Source organism: Rhodamnia argentea, chromosome 6 (assembly GCF_020921035.1).
Source record: "Rhodamnia argentea isolate NSW1041297 chromosome 6, ASM2092103v1, whole genome shotgun sequence".
NCBI lineage: Eukaryota > Viridiplantae > Streptophyta > Magnoliopsida > Myrtales > Myrtaceae > Rhodamnia > Rhodamnia argentea.
In genome coordinates this window covers 15911672-15932639 of record NC_063155.1, presented here as the reverse complement: position 1 = coordinate 15932639, position 20968 = coordinate 15911672, and the positions used below count along the sequence as shown (strand labels likewise).

The 20968-nt window shown below is 44.0% G+C and overlaps 2 protein-coding genes across 2 annotated transcripts; both read right to left on the bottom strand.

Moving 5' to 3' along the window:
• Nucleotides 1-4465: 4465 nt before the first annotated feature.
• On the bottom strand, nucleotides 4466-5182 carry LOC115732448 (protein SRC2-like). Its single transcript, XM_030663094.2, has one exon. The coding sequence runs from the start codon at nucleotides 5180-5182 to the stop codon at nucleotides 4466-4468; it is 717 nt and encodes a 238-aa protein (XP_030518954.2).
• Nucleotides 5183-8494: 3312 nt separating this feature from the next.
• LOC115733076 (receptor-like protein 4) lies at nucleotides 8495-9137 on the bottom strand. Its single transcript, XM_048280660.1, has 3 exons — nucleotides 9082-9137; nucleotides 8961-9050; nucleotides 8495-8880 (listed from the first exon to the last, which is right to left on the bottom strand). The coding sequence occupies exons 2-3, from the start codon at nucleotides 9028-9030 to the stop codon at nucleotides 8495-8497; spliced, it is 456 nt and encodes a 151-aa protein (XP_048136617.1). The 5' UTR covers nucleotides 9031-9050; nucleotides 9082-9137.
• Between the last annotated feature and the right edge of the window lie 11831 nt (nucleotides 9138-20968).

The following is a 20968-nucleotide window of genomic DNA, read 5'->3' as shown; positions in this document are numbered from 1 at the left end:
TGGTTGACAGAGCATGGATTCTCCCCGAGAATAGAGATCCAATTCAATGTCTTGTCTTAATCATATAAAAAAGAGCTTCTTATTGGCTCACTCGATAATCTTCTCTTTTTTTTTTTTCGAGATGCTTTTCCGGTTGAACATCTAAATCTAAATATGGCTGGGATTCATTTTCGTAGATGGAAGGAGCATTCAAGACTATCGAGGTCAATTACATGGAGCCTCTTATCGGTCGAGAGTTAGTTGTGAATTCCGGTGATAAGGTTTGTGAGGTTCTATCTAAGATATTCGGAAAAAAGATCCGAAAAGAATTGTTGGCTTTCTCAATCGCTTTCTCGGCCGGCTAAAGGAAGAATCGAGAGCTGGTGCCCGGTTCCTCGGAGCTTCCGAACGTGCGATAAACCGTTCGCTATCAGCTATCTGAGCAAGGCGTTGAGCATGAGGGCGTAAGGAGCCAAATTGGATTCCCCAATTTGGGATTGGGAATCCCAATTTTGGGATTCCCACTGAGGAAAAGAACTTCGAGAGTTCAGCCGCGGGGGTGGGGGAAAAGGTAAGAGAACTCTCAGACCACAAAAAAAAACGAAAAAATTAAAAAAAAAAAAAGCGGGCGAGAGAAGACTTGCAATAATTAAGGGAAAAAAAAAGGGAGCTGCAAAATTTGCAAGACGACAATTAGGGAAACCTGCGTCAGGAGATAGGGGCAGCTGGAGAGGAGTTCCCCCCACGAATTATTACCGGAAATAGCCGGTGGTCTCCCGGTGACTCGAATTCCTATGCCAGCAGCAGTCACTTCTCATCTCGCTCCTTCTTTTTGCGAGGGAATAATGCCTTAATATATCTTACCGCTATTTTACGTAATTGAGACGTCCAGAGACATGATCAGATTCTAATAACTCATTGCTAAATAATTTTTAAAAAGAACTTTCCTAACGTAACCATTTTTTAACCGACCGTGAGAATAACATCATATCGCAAGCCATAAATTCTTAAAAGAAAGAGATCGTAAATTATTATTTATTATTTTTCATAGTTCGTGTTGTCAAAAGTACATTCAAGTTTGTTAAATGTAATCCTTGTTTAAATTTTATCGATTACTACATTAATTTCATGGGGTCAGTTGCTATTATCTTACTTTACTCTTTTGCATGACCAAAAAAAAAAAACTTTACTCTTTTGGAAATTTTTGAGTTGGATTTTGTGCGAATCGAAGAGAGAGAGAGAGACGTTGGAGTGATAATTAATCGTATCTCTGCTAAGTTGCGCCAGTCTGCCATTTTCGCAGCTCGGAAGATCATCATTCACCTCTCACTTCGAATTAGTGAAAACCATGAGATCCTTGTCCTTTGAGGATGTCTATGTCCGTGTCAGGAACCGGTGGAATTCTGCTTTCCGTTCATGATTTTCAATAGGGAAAATTTCTTAAAATAAAAAAAAAATTCAAATAAAAACTCGGAATATCTTTTATTTTAAATAAAAGCAAGAAGTGATGTTTATATCAAATAAGGGCTTGAAGCGATCGTTTTTGTTTCAAATAGGGGCTTGATCTCGCCGGTCAATTAAGGATATTTTCGTTAAAATATAATTTCAATATATTTTTGGTTAAATTAAATTTAAAATTAAAAAAAATTTAAAAAGGAAATACTTGCGGTAGAAAAAAGAAATACGGTGGAAATGCTTGCCCTCCCGCCAATGGTCGTCGCCACACCGCCGGTGTAGGCCCTCACCTCTAACAGCGGGGTCGTTGGCATCACGACCCCGATGGCCATCGTCGCTACTCCACTCCATTGGCGAGAGGCGGCCCCATCGCCTATGTTTCTTTTATTTTAATTTTTTTTATTTTAGATAATTGAAAAAGGAAAAAACAAAGAAAAAAAATGAAGGACGAAAATGCCTAACCAACCGGTGAGTCAAGCCCCTTATTGAGATCCTTCTTGAGATTGATACGATCACTTCATGTCTTTATTTGAAATATTGTCCATTGTAAGCCTTTATTTAAAATAATGAGAGCACTTCATATCCTTATTTGAAATAAAACCAAAGATGGAATAATTGGCTTTGCCAACATTTAGTTCACGAAGTTCCGATCCAAACGAAGGTGATTTGCGAACATTCTCTCCATTCATTGAGAAAGGGTTTATGGGCCAACATTGGCATCGATATTTAGGTTTTTGGCCAAGCTCAAAAGTTTCTCCATGAGGGACTTTCCTTTCTTTAGGAGACTTCCAAGGTGTCCCACCTTCTAGGCGAGACAAGCTACCTTTAGCTAAGAGCCTCTTTTCCTTCTGCCTGGCTTCCCGAAAACAACATTCCACTTGTCCATTTCACGTCCTTATTTGAAAAAAAAAATGAGGTATTTCGTGCCCTTATTTGAAAACTTTCCTTTTTAGTATGCGGTTTCAAATCGTCAAATTTATGTAGATTCGCTCTATTATTTTTTTTTTATTTGAAGACACCTGGATCATCCCGAATTTGAAAATATTTCAACTTACAGATTTGCACAATTGGATTCTCCTACTCGCCTCAAAGGAAGATTTTTCGAGAGAAATCCCCAAAGGCCAAAAGTGTCTCAATCGAGTTCGACCAAATCAGGTCGGTTGGATTATGTGTTAGAATATGTCAAACATTTAACCCTACTTACCCGTTAATACGTGGCTTTGGGAAACATGAATCGGCAAAACACTCGCGTTTTATATTAGTACCGGTAACAAGTATTCTGATTTTCATGTCTACTCTTAAAAAAATTAATCGTATAACTTTTACCTTTCTTGATTTCCACTTTTGTGGGTGAAAAGAAATTACCAAAAAATTATGATTTTTTTTTCTGAAAAAAAAATGATTGAGTGTGCACCTTTTTTTTTTTTAAGGAAAATTAAAGGTATCTTAAATAGGGTGGTATTATCATTGATTATAGTTATGCTACTTTCGATTTATTTGTCCGCGAACCAAGAAGCTCTTTGGGTATAAAGGAATCTTCCTCGGTGTCGACATAAGAAATAAATGATACTTCATACTTGTCGTGAATGTGGTTGTGGAGGACGTAAAAGTAAGACCCGATGAATTCCCGAGATTAAAGTAGATTAAAGGTACACTTTGGGGGCAAAAATGCAATTTTAGTAATTTTGCAATTATTCCCATCTCCGAACTCACAAAATAGGACTAAAGCATGGGCCCGGAACACATGAGAGTGGCCCAATCCTTTTACTCAGCTTGCAGTCGAGCCCGTTATTGATCAAGGCCCAAAGAATGAAAATGGCCCAACCTTTGTGCCAGTTTCTAGAAGCCAAGGCCCGATAGTTATCGACGGTTACACGAAGGCTTTGTCCATTTTTCCTTTGGAACCTCAGTACGCGACTCTTTTTCTTTGTTAATCGATCCCAAAAGTTGGAGCATGGAATCGTGGAGCACCGCCGATCGCGCGACTCTTTTAGGACCTCGGAACGAGAAGTTAAATCGATCGGGTTGGGTATGGGAAAACGTTTCTATCTTTCAGTAGGATATTGGGCTTCATATCTTGAAATTTAAGCTCATTGAGAAATAGAAGTTGATTTCTGATTAGAGAAATCCGTGTCGTTGGACCCGTCAAGCACACAATCTTAAGTCATCATCATATTCCAATCCCGTCGTATTGTTTAGGCCCGTTCGTGTCGATCTACCCGTCAAAAGAATTTCTTCCACGTGCATTATTTTTCAATTTTTTTTTTTAGTTTCCGAAGTTCCACGTCCACTGGGAGTATGCTTTGTTTTTTTGTTTTTTTGTTTTTTGGTAACGTGTATGTTTTGTTTTCCGATAAGAGAAAATAATTAAACCAGCGTTCGTTGGTTGATTAACCATAGTTTGTTAATTAACCACAGTTGGTACTCCATCCGAGATTTGGATCGTCTAATATTGGAATTTTCGTGACATACGTAACATTTCGTTGATGCTCAATTAAATATAGATCCGCCTTTCGTTTCGGAAAAAGTAAAACCCGAACTATCCGGCATCTCGATTCGTTTTTAGAGAGAGGACAGTCGAACTCAAGTCATATTTCAAACTGTTTCCGCACCAAGACTTTTATCGGGATACCGTCATCGTAGTGAAAGCTAAGTATCCATGTCAAGGTTAGAATTGGAAAAAATATAACCTTCATATGGATGTAAAGTCGATATATGTGGTGTATATCATCTTAAATGCGAAAGGGTTCGGGTGAAGTTGAAATGGAACATTGATAACAAGTCTAAAATCTTGTCCAGTGTTAGTTCTCTTGTAACGTTTATTTCAGATTTATGCAGATGCAAAATCCTGTTACATGCCGAAGTGTTTATAACGTGCATCCTTTAAGAACAATAAGAGATCCGACAAAATCTCTCCCAAACAAACCAGATTTACCAAGTCGATGCAGTAATCAAAACCAACTAAACAAACCTTAAAGACGAAACAAGTACGTATGCAAATGAACAAGAATACTCGGTTCACATATCAAAATCAGGTATCGGTAAAATCCCCGCCATCGAATACGAGGTTATTGAACGCACTTGTTATCGCGTTCACAGTGACCGCGATCCCCATCCTCTCCAGGAAGCTCCAGCCGGGGCGGCGTAGTGGCGGTGGGGCTGCGGGCCCGTATCCTGCCGGGGGCCCAAAAGAATAGGCGGGAGTGGCGTTCCCCGTCCGAGGGCGCTCTGCAGCTGGAGTAGCCGTGACTGTCTCCTCCTCCAGCTCCGGGGGCGCCTCGACGGGGAACCGCTCGCCGAACTTGTAGGAAAATTCGAGAACGGCCACGGTCTTCCCCTTGGTCTTCTTCGGGGACGAGGACCACACTTCGCAGCTCAGCACCTTGGGATTCGTGTCGCCGGCGGAGCCATCCGGACGCAGATCCTCGATGGGCACATCCACCTTGCCGACCACGTAAGAAGTCTTGCGGCCAAAGAAGGAGCCCCTTTTGAAGCAGAAGAAGCGGTTCAAGAAGGCCTCCTTCTTCTCGATGTTGAACTCGATGCGGGTGTCGAGAAGCGGGGCCTCTTCCACGGTGAATTTGAAGGTGTGGCCCAACCAGGTGTTGGCGGTGCTGCCTTTCTTGTGGTCGGGGGTGCGCTGCTTGTCGTCGCTTTCGTCGCCGGAGAGGGAGGCGGCGAGGTGGACATTGCAGGCCTTGAGGTTCTTGGCCGAGATCAGGGTAATCGACAGAGGCCTGGACTCCATCACGTCTGCGCTTGAGGATGGTTCTTGGGAATGTGAAGGAGTATTGAGAGAGGGAGTTTTTGTGTATGGGCAGAGGACGAGAAATGAGAGAGCTAGAGTGCGTGAGGACTGAGTTTGTGTGCTGCCGCCCTTTTATAAGGAGTCGACGAAAGCGATGTAAAGTCAAGAAGCACATTAGTTTTCCTAACTAGTCAAGAAGCACATTAGTTTTCCTAACTAGTCAAGAAGCACACTAGTCAAGAAGCACATTAGTTTTCCTAACTAGTCAAGAAGCACATTAGTTTTCCTAACTAATGTGCTTCTTGACTTTACATCGCTTTCGTCGACGAAGTTTTCCTTATAAAAGGGCGGGACGATATAAATCCATACGTTTTTTTTTAATCAATATATCCCTTTTTTTTTTTGGCCTTTTTTTCGTTTTGTGGAGGTGGGTTTGGTTTCCCACTATAAATTATACTTCACAATCTTTTCTTATCAACGCAAACCAAGCCAAGCAATTGTGAAACTTTCTCAAACGCAAACTCTCCATTCCACTCACAGAAAATCACAAATCTTTCTACCATAGAAATGGCTCCGATCATCGCCTCCGATGCTGCCGCCAATGGCTTCGTGTAATCGAAATGGGATCACCTGTGTTCATAAATCTTTTACCCTCTGTTTTCTTACGTAATTTGGAAATACTCGAAATCTCGACGACTCTTTTGTAAATTATGTTTATGAAGGAGCACGTATTATTTACTCACGTTTCGCACATATGATTCACTCATTCGTATCATTTTATGGGCTGTCCCTTCATCTCGAAATCGGTTTTTAAAATCAAATCGAAAATAGAATTATTTAGAAGATAGTTCAACGTTCACAGGAAAATTATCAAAATAATCGCATATCTATTGAATTAGTACATCTTAAATATTTCAATTGTGACAATTCAGTCATAAACCTTTTACATATTATCCAATTCAATCCTATTGATTAAAAAAGTCTAACGTGAGATGTCTAGTCGGTGCTAACCATCGATCGGAGCTAACATGATTGTCAGAAAAATGTTAAAAATAGTGTCGTTCATTACCGAAAAAACATTTAAAAAAAAACTCCAATAGAAAATGTTGTCATTCTTCCCTTCAGCTCCGATTTGGATTCGATCAATATTGCGAACCCTAAAATCATGAAGAACCTGAATTTCTTTCAGTTATTCTCCCGAATTCGAGCACTCCTTTCCATTTCCCTCGAGCCGAGTTCTTCTTCCGTCGCCCGCAACCACCCGACCCAAGAAAAAGAGTTGCGTACCGGCGTTGACAACTATCGGGCCTTGGCTTCCAGAAACTGGCACAAAGGTTGGTCCATTTTCAGATTCTTTGGGCCTTATTAAGAACGGGCTCGACTGCAAAAGATTGGGCCCATTCTCATAAGTTTCGGGGCCTATGCTTTAGTCCCGTTCTGTATGTGCGGCCGAGTGTTGCGTCCCAATGGCCTGTGAGACTCGTGCGCTGGCAAAGCCCCAGTCATAGTCAAAGATGCTGACAACGAAAAATGCCAATTAGGACTCGTCAACACCTCCCCCCCTTTCCTCCTCCTCCTCATCCTCATCCTCCTCCTCCTCCTCCTTTCCCTTTTCCTCAGCGACTAAGGAATTCTCGATTTCGAAATTGCAGCGGTTCGCCCGGTGATAACTCTCAAATATGCAAAGAATCTCCCGATCAATAGATTCGATTTTCCCCGATCCCTTCCCGACTTCCGACAACCCCTTCATCCGCAGGCATAGGTTCGATCACGCCACCGATAGGATAACTACGGCTCTATTCCTGCTGGCACCATTGCGATCCGACAATAACGGATCTTGTAAAATGCGGAGTCATTGTGATCAAATCAAACGTTTCTTATAATAATATCCGCGCGGATCACCAATGTGATCACATCTTCCTACTCTTCTTGTCGGATGGTCGCATCACCAATATGATAATATCTGCGCAGACAAATGTATTTTGCATAGATTATTTCTTATATCAACAATTTGAGTGCTTAAACCCATATCAACACGAGTACCGAGGAGGCCGAAGAAGTCACTATCTCTCAGCAAGGCTCCAGCCATCCTCATTTCTATCAAGTTGTGGTGTGGCGAGCGAGTTGTTTCCACGCGCGAACACGCCCCCGTCCGTCCCAATTTCTTCTCTCGTCAACTGTCTCTGTGTTCGCGAAGAGAAGACTACCCATTTCCCCACCCTTGAAGAAATTCACTAAAGACCATCCGTCGAGAAAGATGGTCTTTAGTGAATTTCCCGATTCGTCCCGAGAAAAGCGAGAATGGTCTTTTCGCTCTTCATACCGAGTGGCGAGTGCGTTCATTCAATGTAAATACCCTTTGGCCAAGAGTTCAATCTCCATCGCAATCTTTTTTGGAAAATTCGTTCAATTCAAGGATAGCTATAATGCCTTGAAGTTCTTTACAACGTCGTTGTAAAGTTTGCTTAACTTTTGGTGCAATTTCATAATATTCCTCACCAATAATTCGAGATTTGAGCATAGTTGACGATGAATCTAAAGGATCTACTGCTAGCCATAATAGGGCACCTGAATATGGCACCTGAATCCAAATATAATTTGCAGATCCAAACAAAACTACGCAAGCAAATATAGTTCTCTTTTTTTTTTTTTTTCCCTTTCCCATATCCCATGTTATTAATTTTTCTTACCTTTGCGGAAATCAGGACATGCAGTGCCGGAGTAGAGGAACCTGCGCGGGTCCCTGCGGCGGGCCTTCTCGCCGGGGTGCGCGTAGGGGCACTCCGTCCAGTCGTGCGACCTCCCGCGCGCGCACTTCCTCACCTTGAACTCGTACATCCGGAACTCGTCGCAACCCAGCACCCCGTCCTCCCCCGGCCCGCGCACGTCCTCCTCCTCCTCCTCGTTCGACGGCAGGTACCGCCTCAGCGCCGTCAGGTCGTAGCCTCACTCCCCTCCCGCCCCGGCATTGCCGCCGAACCCGGCGGGGGAATACGGAGAGTACGGCCCGCCGGAGGCCTGCTCATCGAGGGGTTCCCACGGGGGGATCTGGACGGTCGGATGTGCGCGGGCGTGGTGGTCGCCGGCCATCGTCATCATCATCATTTCCGCTTCCTCTTTCTTCCTACTCTTCGCGATCTTTCACTCGCCTAACATGGAGTCCAGTTCTGAGTGCGAGAGGCGATGCGATTGCAGAGTTCAGTGGGGAGCTTCTTTTTATGAGAGGGCGTAGGTGGGGGCGCTAACCGTGGTTGGGTTGCTTCTTAACCGTCGTTGAGTCTAGAAATCTACGGCCTCCACTTCCCACTGCGGTTAAGATATTGCGAAGGGGCGAATGATCGAGTCACCGTCGCGAGCGATGGCGGAGGGCCAGGGGGAGCGCCAGCTGAAGACGAGGGTGCCTTCGACGGAGGCGTCAAAGCTCGGGGAGTGGGACTTGCCGTCGTAGTTGTCGTAGACGATGAAGGTGCGGACGTAGTAGCGGCCGGGGGGCAAATCGGGGACGACGTAGCAGTTCTTCTTGCCGGAGGAGAGGGGGAAGTAGCGGAGGGTCTTCTCCTGGGGCTGCCGGAAGTGGAGGGGCTCCGAGACGACGGCGGCGGCCCCGCCGGTGAAGAAGCGGTCGGGGAGCCACGTGGTGTTGAAGGAGTCGACCGCGAGGGTGTGGCCGCCGCAGTCTATGTGGTAGGAGACATTGCCTGCGCAAATGGAGAAATGGGCGAGTCAGTTAATTACAGTTAGAGAGAGAGAAGAGAGAGAGAGGGAGAGTTGAGCTTACCGTATGGATATGGAGTGGAAGTGGAAGCAGAGAGGAGAGGGAGAGAGAGGAGGAAGAAGAGAGAGAACATGCTCTGCTTTGCTTCCTCTCTGCTTCCGCAATTTTTCCCCAGCTCCTCTCGCCTTGGCTTTTGGCGAGGTGTTGCAGCAAAACACGAGAGCGACGAGGAAGTGCAGAGACAGAGTGTAGAGAGAGAGTGAAGCTTCTGAGGGGTCACTTGAACGATATTTTATACATTTTTGCCAGCCCGTTGACGAATAATAATTAGGGGGTCACTTGAACAGAGTCGTTTCCTGATATGTAGATACAGTTTTAGTAAATTAGTAGTTTTCTTACTAGTTGTGGGTACTGGCAATGCCTATATAAGAAGATCTCCTCACATTCCCAAGAGCCATCCCAAGCACAGACTCCATCTCAACATCTCTCTCCCTCTCTCTCTCTCTCATACATTTCTCCTTCATAAGCACACTCTCTCTCAAAACCATCCTGACGAGCAGAGATCATGGCGTCCAACCCTCTGGTGATAACCATTTTGTCGGTCGAGAACCTCGGGGCCCACGATGTCCGCCTCGTCGTCTCTCTCTCCGGCGACGAGAAGCAGTGCACCCCCGTCCACAAGAAACGCAGCACCACCGACCCCTGGTCGGGCCACACTTTCAAATTCACCGTGGAAGAGGCCGCGCTTCTCGACACCCGCCTCGAGTTCAAGATCGAGAAGGAGGAGCCCTTCTTGAAGCACACCTTCTTCTGCTGCATGAAGGGGCCCTTCTTTGGCCGCGAGACTACTTACGTGGTCGGCAAGGGGGATGTGCCCGTCAAGGATCTGCTTGAGAAGGGCTGCGCCGGCGACATGAATCCCAAGGTGCGGAGCTGCGAAGTGTGGTCCTCGTCCTGGAAGAAGACCAAGGGAAAGACCATGGTCGTTCTCAAATTTTCCTACAAGTTCTGCGAGCAGGAGGAGACAGTCACGGCTACTCAAGCTGCAGCGACGCTGTCTGAACCATACGTGCCACCCATGCGCCCCCCTCCGGTTGCATATCCGCAGAACGCCGCGCCCAATTTTCCGGCGGCAGACCCGTACCCACCACCCAGACCCGCACTGCACCATCAGACGGCATATGTGCCTGCAGCCCCGCCGCCGCTGCGGCACCCCGGCTGGAACTTCTTGGGGAGGGTGGGGATCGCGGTCGCCGTGAACGCGATAACGAGTGCGTTCAATAACCTCGGATTCGATGGCGGGAATTTTACCGATGCCTGGTTTTGATATGTGAACGAGTGTTCTTATTCACTCAGAAATGAATTTCATTTGCATACGTATTTGTTTTGTCTTAAGGTATGTGAAGTTGGTTTGAGTTTCATGCCGATTTGTTAGATTTGGGTTGTTTGAAGAGATTTTGTCCGATCTCTTATCGGGCTTAAATAATGATGAGTTTGATGTTGTCTTGCTACTTCTCGATTCACAAAGTTATCTGTAACTTGGATTTTCTAATGTTGGTTTTCACTTGGGATTGTTCTAAGAGCGGGATCAAACCTTGGTCGTCTACTGTGGTTTCCTATTATGAATTCACGACAAACACCGAGCTCTCTCATATACGTTGTTTATCCTCCAGGTGAAATTGTTCCGACATGTTTTGCGCAAATTAAGGCAACATAAGTTCACTGCACTGAAAAACTGAAAAGATGGGGGTTGGTTTATGGTGAGCCAAGCCATAGATGAATTTTCCATTTCTAACTTTGACATGGGCACTTAGCTTTCACTACGATGGCCGTGCCCTGATTAAGACTAGGTGCAGAAACAGTTTGGAAGTATCACTAGAGTTCAGCTGTCTTCTCTCAACCAACGAATCGAGATGCCAGAAAATTCAGGTTTTACTTTTTTTGGAACAAAAGGCAGATCTATATTTGCTTGGGCATGAACGAAATGGAATCCTCGGTACTCATGCTGATATGGGTTTAAGCACTCAAATTCTGTCCCCTGTCAAAAATCCCCTGCATTCAGATTGAAAAGAAGCTTGAGACATAATGAAATGGTTGCAATTTGTATAAATACACGGGTGGAGTACCAACTATGGTTAATTAACCAACGAATGCTGGTTTAATTATTTTCTCTTACCAGGAAACAAAACACACACGTTACCAAAAATAAATAAATAAATAAAGCATACTCCTAGTACACGTGAAAATTTGGAAACTGAAAAAAAAAATGAAAAATAATGCACATGGAAGAAATTCTATTGATAGGTACATAGACACGAATGTGCCTAAACAATCCGACAGGTTGGAATATGGTGACTCAAGACGGTGCCCTTGAGAGGTACATTGACACGAATCAATGCATTCCGATATCAAGAGGATTTAGCTGCTAAATGGATCTATTCAGCAATAGATCCTTTAGATTCAAGGTCAACTATGCTCAAATCTCGAATAATTAGTGAGGAATATTATGAAATTGCACGAAAAGTTAAGCAAACTTTACAACGACGTTGTAAAGAACTTCAAGGCATTATAGCTATCCTTGAATTGAACGAATTATCCGAAAAAGATTGCGATGGAGATTGAACTCTTGGCCGGAGGGTAATTATACTGAACGAACTCCCTCGGTATGAAGAGCGAAAAGACATTCTGCTTTTTTGGATTTTTTTTTATTATGTATTCTTGCTTTTTTTTTTTTTTTTGAGAATGCGGTATAAGTGAGGAGAATGCCCCATACGACCTGGGCATTATTTACTTTTTTTTCAGAGACAACCGCATTCTCCAAAAAGGCAAGAATGCATTAAAAAATAAAAGAAAATCCAAAAAGGTAGAATGGAAAAAAGCTTGAGACATAATGAAATGGTTGCAATGACTCTAATTCTCATTAAAGATATTGCATGTGGTTGACCGAGAGAGCGACATCTTTTATCGGACAACATCTCCAACAAATTAATCCAGTGAATGGCTTGAAGTCGCTTCATCTTTTCTAGTATCGGTGGCTAACTGTGAATTTTGAACACCATGGAAAATGGTTGAACGAGCCGATAGAGCACGAGAAATCATGCCCTTTTATGGCCTAAGTAGACACACAAGCAACTGCAGTCTTGCAGAAGTTCATCCTCGATGCCCGGCGTGTGCGTGGGCTTTGGCGGGCGTGAACCTATTGCAGAACAACATCGAAAGATACACAATCGAAGCACAAATAGCCAACCAGATATCATTTGCTCCAGAGTGTCGCATTGAAGAAAAATGATCATTTAAATGTGATTGACATTGACAATCCTAAAAAAGAAGAAAGTCGCGGTAGAATATATTCTTCAGCTTTAAAAGATCGCGCGATGGACACAATCCGAGGAAAAATGACATCATAAGTGCCATAACTTTTATACGGCGCTCACTTTTTTCTCAACTACTTTAGTGTCATAGCTTATGTCCAATGCTCACTTGAGTGCGGTAACCTTTTTTTTTCCTAATCACTTAAGTGCTACATAACTTCTCAATCGATCGCTTGAGCGCCATGCCATAACATTTAAAAAACATTTACCACAAGTGCTATATTACATAAGATTCCCAACACTTAAGTTTACGTTTTTAAAAAAATTTAACACTTTAATGATCGATTGAAAGATATAGCGTTCAAGTGAATTTTTTTTTTTATAGAATTTATGGCACTTCAATGGTCGAAAAAAAATATTACACTTAATTGAGCGCCGTACTAAAATTATGATACTTATAGTATCCTTATCCCTACCTTCATAACTTCTATAAATTCCATTCCTTACACAGGGTTTTCTTTTTCCTTCTTTTTTAAAGTCCTCTCCATATACAAAGGCTAGTTGAATTCTCGGGATTGGATTAAACAAAACATTGATCTTTAAGTGATCTCGGGGCATCGCATGACCATCTATCCAGTTAGTAAGGGGGTGCATAAAATCCATCCCGAAACAGAATTTCTGTTTCAAACCTATTTCTGGAACAGGAATCCGTTTGGTAACGCAATTCTATTTTTTTATTTCTGAAACAAAAAGTTGTTTCGAAAATAGATTTGAAAAAGAAATGAGAAACAAAAATTTTCTACTTTTCCAAGAAACAGAAATAGAAATCTCATTTTTTCTCAAATACCCACCGCCGCTGACAAGTCGCCGGCGGCGCCGGTCTCCACAGCCCCCTCCCGCCGGCCGACACATTTTTCAGAAGTAGAAATTTTATGTTGTTATCAAACACTTTTTTTTGCTCAGAAACTCATCCAAAAACAGAAATAGAAAAAACTATTTCTAGCCGTAAATCTATTTCTGAAACAGAATGGTTATCATTCACGCCCTAAACCTCGCGGTGAATCCGACCAAAAAAAAGAAAAGGAAAAACCTCGCGGCGAAGTTTCTCTCTTATAAAAAATAAAAGAAAAGAAAAGATGCGATTCACTGAACAAAAAAACGATGCGATTCACCGAACCGGATTGATCGGGTGGACGGGCGCGATGCTTCCGCTGCACTTGGATATTTCGCCGAGGCAATTGGAGAGGAACCTAACCATTCCTGACTTGCAATTTGTCCGCCTCAAAATACATGCGAGACCGACGAATCCTACTGCAATCGTCGACCTTGACCTGGGATTATTCCCAAGTCAATGCATAGTGGCACTCTCTTCGATTGTTGATTGTGACCCCACAAAAGCACTCGTCAGCGGCAATCGCAGCGACATTCTCCCTCTTCTTACAAAACCACAACCTGGAGCTGCAGCTCATCACATCAGCCACCAACGGACGGTAACCACTTATATCTCTCAGCTGAGCTGATATTCTCTTTGGATCAAGAATTGCAGGCGTACATTTTTTTTAAAATAATAAAATAATAATAATTTCATTAATTTTAAATAATTTATATTTAAATATTTTCGTGAATATTTATGTTACGGATTTGTTTGAATTGGAAAGCAATTACAAGAGTCCCGGTATGAATCATTCTGTCCGTCTCATAGAGGAGTTCTTCGAGCCATTGGATCTATCTATGTCATGTGTCATTTTGACTTGTGGAGTGAAAGGAAGTTGTCACTTTAAAAGATTTGGGATCAGAACTAATCCGTCCTGTTTATGTTAGTAAAGTAGAAGAAGACCATGCTTGGGCTGCTCAATTAACAAAACCAATGACACTAAAGATTTGAGATCATTTATTCCTCACTAATTATTCGAGATTTGAGCCCACTACGACCATGAATCACTCTGCATATCCAGTCCACTCATGCATTGCTCTAACCCCTTCTTCTTCTTCTTCTTCTTCTTCTTCTTCTGATGAATTGATGTAATTCTATGATCAAGAATGCCTCCGTTAGAACTCTTTTATGGAGTTCAAAGATAGTAGTCTGGACTCTGGAGCATCTTTCATCCTTTAATTTCGGTATAAAAGGAGGAATATACAAATCCCGAAATCGCACAAGCTATTTTGCATTTCCTTCGGTCGAAAAACTATTTTACGTTTTTTTTTTTTATGTTTACCACAACAAAATTTCGCTTTTTCTCGGGGAACTTCATGTTAAACAAGTGAAATGGCACCAATTTTTGTGTGGTCTTGATAGCAGCATATCTTCTTTGAAATTATTCAACTTTCAAGGCACTGATTGTGCGTGACGCGAGGACAATCAATGGCATTGGAAGTTGTAAAGTTTACTTAATTGGTTGCTTAACAAGTTGTAAAGTTTACTTAATTGGTTGCTTAACAAATGCCACTGGGCGTTTATTTGCAAGAATAAGCTTTTCATTCAGCATTACTATATATTCATTCCACATATACGCGGATTTTTCCTCGGATTACACGTATTATTTCATCAAAGTACAAAAAGCAATGCTAAACTTACTAAGTCTAGTTTATGAATTCGGTTTTTACGAAGTAATGTGTCCGTGATTGGTTCATTGAATATGACCCACTTGTTTAAAAGACCACTCGCAATTTGACACATGACTTAATAGATCAATTTCATAAACCAGTCCTAGTAAGTCCAGCATGATGAAACATGCGAAAATCGAGAGATCCATGAACCTTGATTAAGATCCTAGCTAGTACCCTATATGTTCTCTTCAAGCCGAATAAACTCATAGCATTCATGACACGTATAGTCTATGCTCCAATTCAATATAACCACATTAACATATAATAAAAAGGGAAAAAGACACTAGAAATGTCAAAATTTTCGTACGACACTCGCTTTAGTGCCAAGACTTTGCTCCAGAGTGTCGCATTGAAGAAAAATGATCATTTAAGTGCAATATCAAGCAAAAATGAGAGAAGAATGATCAACACAGAAGCTAGCATAAATAGCCAATTCCCGCAGGAATAGTTGCACATCCATCTCGTGATTAACAAAGGCTTAATAACTGTTTACAGAGCTGAAATCTGAGATAAGAGCGATCAGCGCAGAAGATGAGTGAAGAGCAGTTTTCGCATATTCTAGCACTTGAACTGATGCTAGACAAAGCTGGAATCGGCGATGCAGAAACAATGAGCCGATTCCACATGATCCAACTTTTGAACTATTCAAAATCCTTCTCGCGATGACTAAACTGGAGCTGAAATCCGACAGAAGAGGGAGATCAATGCAAAAGACGAGCCAATTCCACGCATAGCCAACTTGAAGTCCAAAGATGGGGAGAGGGGAGGTTTTCTTCAGCCATACACTATTCGAAGTCAAAAGAAGGGGGGAGGGGGTTTATTCAACCCAATCATAACTTTAGTGCGTAAGGCATTCACTTAAAGAAGAAAACAAAAGATTAGTATCACTTCTGCAAGCACCTATTCTTGAAGCCAGCCAAAAGTATTCTATCGAGAGTATGGCCAACGAGGACCAGCAGCAAAACCAAAAGCATCGCCTCGATATCCAGATTGCAGTCCCCTGTTAGGATCAAGGTACTCGTTTCTATGAATCAGGGGTGCCTCGGGCCTCACATTGTTCATTCTCATTGGATTCAGTTCATCCAAACGGGGAGCATATCGTTGCATCGCAGACACATCTCCTCGCTGGGACGATACAGACATGGAACCCATGAGTCCAAAGCCATACCCGGGATCATGGCCCGCCACGTAATTTCTTGTAGACACATTTGGATCTTGCTGACCATAAAGACGGACCTGCGAACACATCTCCAGGTCCCTCCAATATCTCTCTTCAGGTTCAGAGACATTAGGTCTGTAGTTAGCAGTGTACCTCATATGAGCCGCCGGTCCCTCCAGCGACGAAAGCAACAACAAGCAGCGCACCCCCGTCCACAAGAAAGGCAGCACCGCTAACACCTGGGAGGGCCACACCTCATAGGATGCTCTTCACAATCACAATCACATTTCTAAACCAGTGCCATGCCCCCTTCCCAGTCACATCGGATCCCTTCAAACTGAGGGATAACCCAGCATCATAGACTATCCTTGGAGGAAACACATCCAACAAAAGTCTCCATAGGAAGCCAAGGATCCAGCCATAAGCAATTGTGTTACCACCAACGACAACATACTTAATCAAGGGCTTAAATTCAGTTCTCAGCTTAAGGAGCTTCCTCCATCTAGAGGAAGAGGTAGCAATTAACTTCTACTCTGAAAGATTATAAAATTCAGGTGAAATCTTCCCCATTTCCTTGTCTCCTTCTTACTTTTAATTCCAGATCCAACGAATGCACCCTGTGCCTACATCTGAACGATATAACGCAAATTCAAATCGAACTCAATTGAAGGAGCAACTCAACGACCTGGCTCTAACTCCGCGACACAGGCAGATCTCGCTGTCATGCAAAACCGAGCCAACCGATAACATCCAAAGCACGAACGACGCCCTACGGAAACGCTCGAGAACCGAACTTGGGCAAAAGCACAGAAAATCGACCAAATCGACCCCGGAGATGTCGACAGAAATCAAACTCAGAGACGAACAAGAACAAGAGACGACTCGACTCACCTGGCTGGGATCCATGGCGAACGATGAGAGGGTGAAAGAGAAGGATCAGCGGCTGATTTCTCCGGTCAAACGGCAATCTTCATGAACAAATCTGACGCTCCTGAAGGAGAGAGAGAGAATTGATTTTGAGGGTGAAATGTTAAAGAGGTTTTCACGAGGTCTTTCTGTTGCTCGTATCTTAGCTCTAAACGATTAAATCTCACAAACAATAATTCTTCACTTTCGCGATTGTACCCCCAATCTTTTGTCAAATTCCGTTCAAGTCCCAAATTCATCTTTTTTTGGTCTTTTCTATCCCTTCTTCCTCTCGGAAATTCATTGGGTCTTTACGCTTACGTCCTCCACAGCCACATTCACGACGTATACATAGGTTTTACCCCAAGTTCCTGCCACGGTGAATTTTCTTTGCAATAAACTCCATACCTCAAATCAAATGCATTTTTAATCTAAAGATATTAATTTGTCTTGAACTTTTATCATCGAAAGCATCATCACACCTTTGATCCTATATAATTGTGAAATAACGATAACTCTCGATCGTCAACCACAAATTCATAAGATATCTATATACCCATTTATTCAAGATATTATGCCAATATGTATTTTGCGTAGATTATTTCTTATATTAACAATGAGGAAAATTCCATTTTACTCCTAAAGAGCTCCTTGGTTCGTCGACCAAAAAAAAAAAAAAGCAGAATAATTATACTAACGATAATACCACCTTAGCTTTTTTTTTTTTTCTTCTTTTGGTCAGAATAAAAAACACAGATTTTGTAGGACTTAAAGATTTTGTGAAATGGTTTCTCGGGACTCAAGCCGGTGCCCGATCAGGCGACATGTGTCGGATCATTAAAATCCAAGTTTTTCATATCACTTTCGGAATCGAGAAGTAGCAAGACAAACATCAATCTCATCATCGGATGAGATCTCTTCCAAACAAACCTGACTTAACAAACCGACACAGGACTCGAAACCAGCTTAACATACCTTAAGACGAAACAAACACGCGTGCAAATGAACGAGAATTACTCGTTCACGTATCAAATCTAGGCATCGGTAAAATTCCCGCCGTCGAATACGAGGTTACTGAACACACTTGCTATCGCGTTCACGGCCACAGCGATCCCCACCCTCCCCAGGAAGTTCCGGCCGGGGTGATGCTGGGGCGGCGGCGGAGTGGCGTTCCCCGTCTGATGGCGCTCTGCAGCTTCAGTAGTCGTGACTATCTCCTCCTCCAGCTCCAGGGGCGCCTCGACGAGGAACAGCTCGCCGAACTCGCAGGAAAATTCGAGAACGGCCATGGTCTTCCCCTTGGTCCACACTTGGCAGCTCAGCAGCTTGGCCTCCATGACGCCGGCGCAGCCCTTCTCAAGCAGATCCTTGACGGGCACATCCACCTCGCCGACCACGTAAGTAGTCTTGCGGCCAAAGAAGGACCCCTTCTTGAAGCAGAAGAAGGTGTTCTTCTTCTCGATCTTGAACTCGAGGCGGGCGTCGAGAAGCGCGGCCTCTTCCACGGTGAATTCAAAGGTGTGGCCCAACCAGGGGTTGGTGGTCCTGCCTTTCTTGTGGACGGGGGTGCGCTGCTTCTTGTCGCTCTGGTCGCCGGAGAGGGAGACGACTAGGTAGACACCGTGGGCCTTGAGGCACTTGACCGACTTAATGGTTGTCACCAGATGCCTGGACGCCATGATCTCTGCGCTTCAGGATGGTTTTGAGAGAGAGAGGGAGTTTGTAAAGGAGAAACGAGAAATTTGGTCTCTGAGGGACTGAGAGGGGGTTGTCTCTATATATGGAGAGAGGGAGGAAAGCGACGGGAGCTTGCTTTAGTGGAAAGCGACGGGAGGATGTCGCTCTCTCGCTTTAGAGGGAGCAATTTTCAGCCGAAAAAGACGAACTTGGGCCTTTGCTCGCCAGTGAACTCAGCGTTCCGGTAACAATCACAATCCTCTATCGTTGCCTAAAAATGGGTTCTTCATTTATTTACCTTTTTCTTATGCTTGGGTTTTTCTCTGAAGTGGTCAGTGGTTGATGAGCCAAAGTTGTAAGTTTTTTTTGCAGGATGATGATTTGGCCGACCTCGAATGGCTGTCCCCTTTCGTAGACGATTCCTTCACCGAATTCTCCTCTCTGTTTCTCGCTGGTTACCGGCGGAGAAGCCTTGGAATCCACAAAATCACCAGAACCGGTCCGAATCGGAAGCTCTGGGTTGGGGGAAGCCTCATTTCGCGACTCCCGCTCATCGTCCTTACAAAGGTTTCAGAGCTCTCACTCAAGCAGGGCACTATGAAGTGAGGGCGTGATGTGCTTTAATTCACGGTGTGGTTCTAACTCGGAGGCTTTCTTATTCAGAGAAACTGGGGATTGTGTGGAGGAACGTTATTTTGTTTTTGGTAAATGATCTTGGCGCAATTCAGTTGGAAGTATTCTCTGTGATGCTATGGCTGATTATTGATGTAATTCTTGACTGCAGAGTGCTTCAGGTTCAGGAGAGGTTTTTTGTTGATGCAATTTTACATAATCATGAACCTCTAAATGTGGTTTCTTTGTTTGTGACTCTTCTGTAAAACTGTGCGCATCAACCGAAAAGAGCAAAATTGAGCATCCAAGATCAACTTCGGGACAAAACTTTGGCGATCCTGAGGCATAACGGCTGGTTCGTTATTGTCGGCATACGACTTCACGACACTATCGTCTGTTTACAGCAAATCAAGATTAGATGGACAAAGAGAGGTTGGATTCATAGTAAATAAGGTAGTTCACCTGAAACAAAAGGAGATCCTTTCTTCAAGTTATTTTGGAACCAGAAACCAGTGCCCAGGCAGGCACACGAAATTGTTTCTGCACCTAGTCTTAATCAGGGCACGGCCATCGTAGTGAAAGCTAAGTGCCCATGTCAAAGTTAGAAATGGTAAATTCATCTATGGCTTAGCTCACCATAAACCAACCCCCATCTTTTCAGTTTTTCAGTGCAGTGAACTTATGTTGCCTCAATTTGCGCAAAACATGTCAGAACAATTTCACCTCGGGGATAAACAGAGTCTATGAGAGAGCTCGGAGTTTGTCGTGAATTCAGAATAGGAAACCACAGTAGACGACCAAGGTTTGATCCCGCTCTCACAACAATCCCAAGTGAAAACCAACATTGGAAAATTCAAGTTTCAGATAACTTTGTGAATCGAGAAGTAGCAAGACAGCATCAAAACTCGTCATAATTTAAGCACGATAAGAGATCGGACAAAATCTCTTTAACAATCCAAATCTAACAAGTCGACACGGAACTCAAACCAACTTAACATACCTTAAAACAAAACAAATACGCATGCAAATGAACTCATTTCTGAGCGAGCAAGAACACTCAGTTCACATTTCAAAACCAGGCATCGGTGAAATCCCCACCATCAAATCCGAGGTTATTGAACGCACTCGTTATCGCGTTCACAGTGACCGCGATCCCCACCCTCCCCAGGAAGTTCCAGCCGGGGTGCTGCGGCGGCGGGGGGGCTGCTGGCCCATATACTTCCGGGAGCAAATAGGTGGGAGTGGCGTTTGGCACATATGCCGTCTGATGGTGCGGTGCGGGTGCGGGTGGCGGGTACGGGTCCGCCGCCAGAAAATTGGGCGTGGCATTCTGCTGATATGCAACCAGAGGGCGGGGCATGGGTGGCACGTATGGTTCAAGCGGCGTCGCTGCAGCTTGAGGAGCCGTGACTGTCTCCTCCTCCAGCTCCGGGGGCACCTCGACGGGGAACTGCTCGCTGAACTTGTAGGAAAATTCGAGAACTGCCATGGTCTTCCCCTTGGTCCACACTTGGCAGCTCAGCAACTTGGCCTCCATGTCGCCGGCGCAGCCCTTCTCAAGCAGATCCTTGACGGGCACATCCACCTTGCCGACCACGTAAGTAGTCTTGCGGCGAGAGAAGGGCCCCTTCATGCAGCAGAAGAAGGTGTGCTTCAAGAAGGGCTCCTCCTTCTCGATCTTGAACTCGAGGCGGGTGTCGTGAAGCGCGGCCTTTTCCCCGGTGAATTCGAAGCTGTGGCCCGACCAGGGGTTGGTGGTGCTGCCTTTCTTGTGCACAGGGGTGCACTGCTTCTCGTCG

Coding starts and splice junctions, on each gene's coding strand:
- LOC115733076 (XM_048280660.1), bottom strand. CDS start 9,030: ATGTTCTCTCTCTTCTTCCTCCTCTCTCTCCCTCTCCTCTCTGCTTCC. Junction 8,881..8,960: donor TTCCACTCCATATCCATACG/GTAAGCTCAACT, acceptor CCATTTGCGCAG/GCAATGTCTCCTACCACATA.
- LOC115732448 (XM_030663094.2), bottom strand. CDS start 5,182: ATGGAGTCCAGGCCTCTGTCGATTACCCTGATCTCGGCCAAGAACCTC.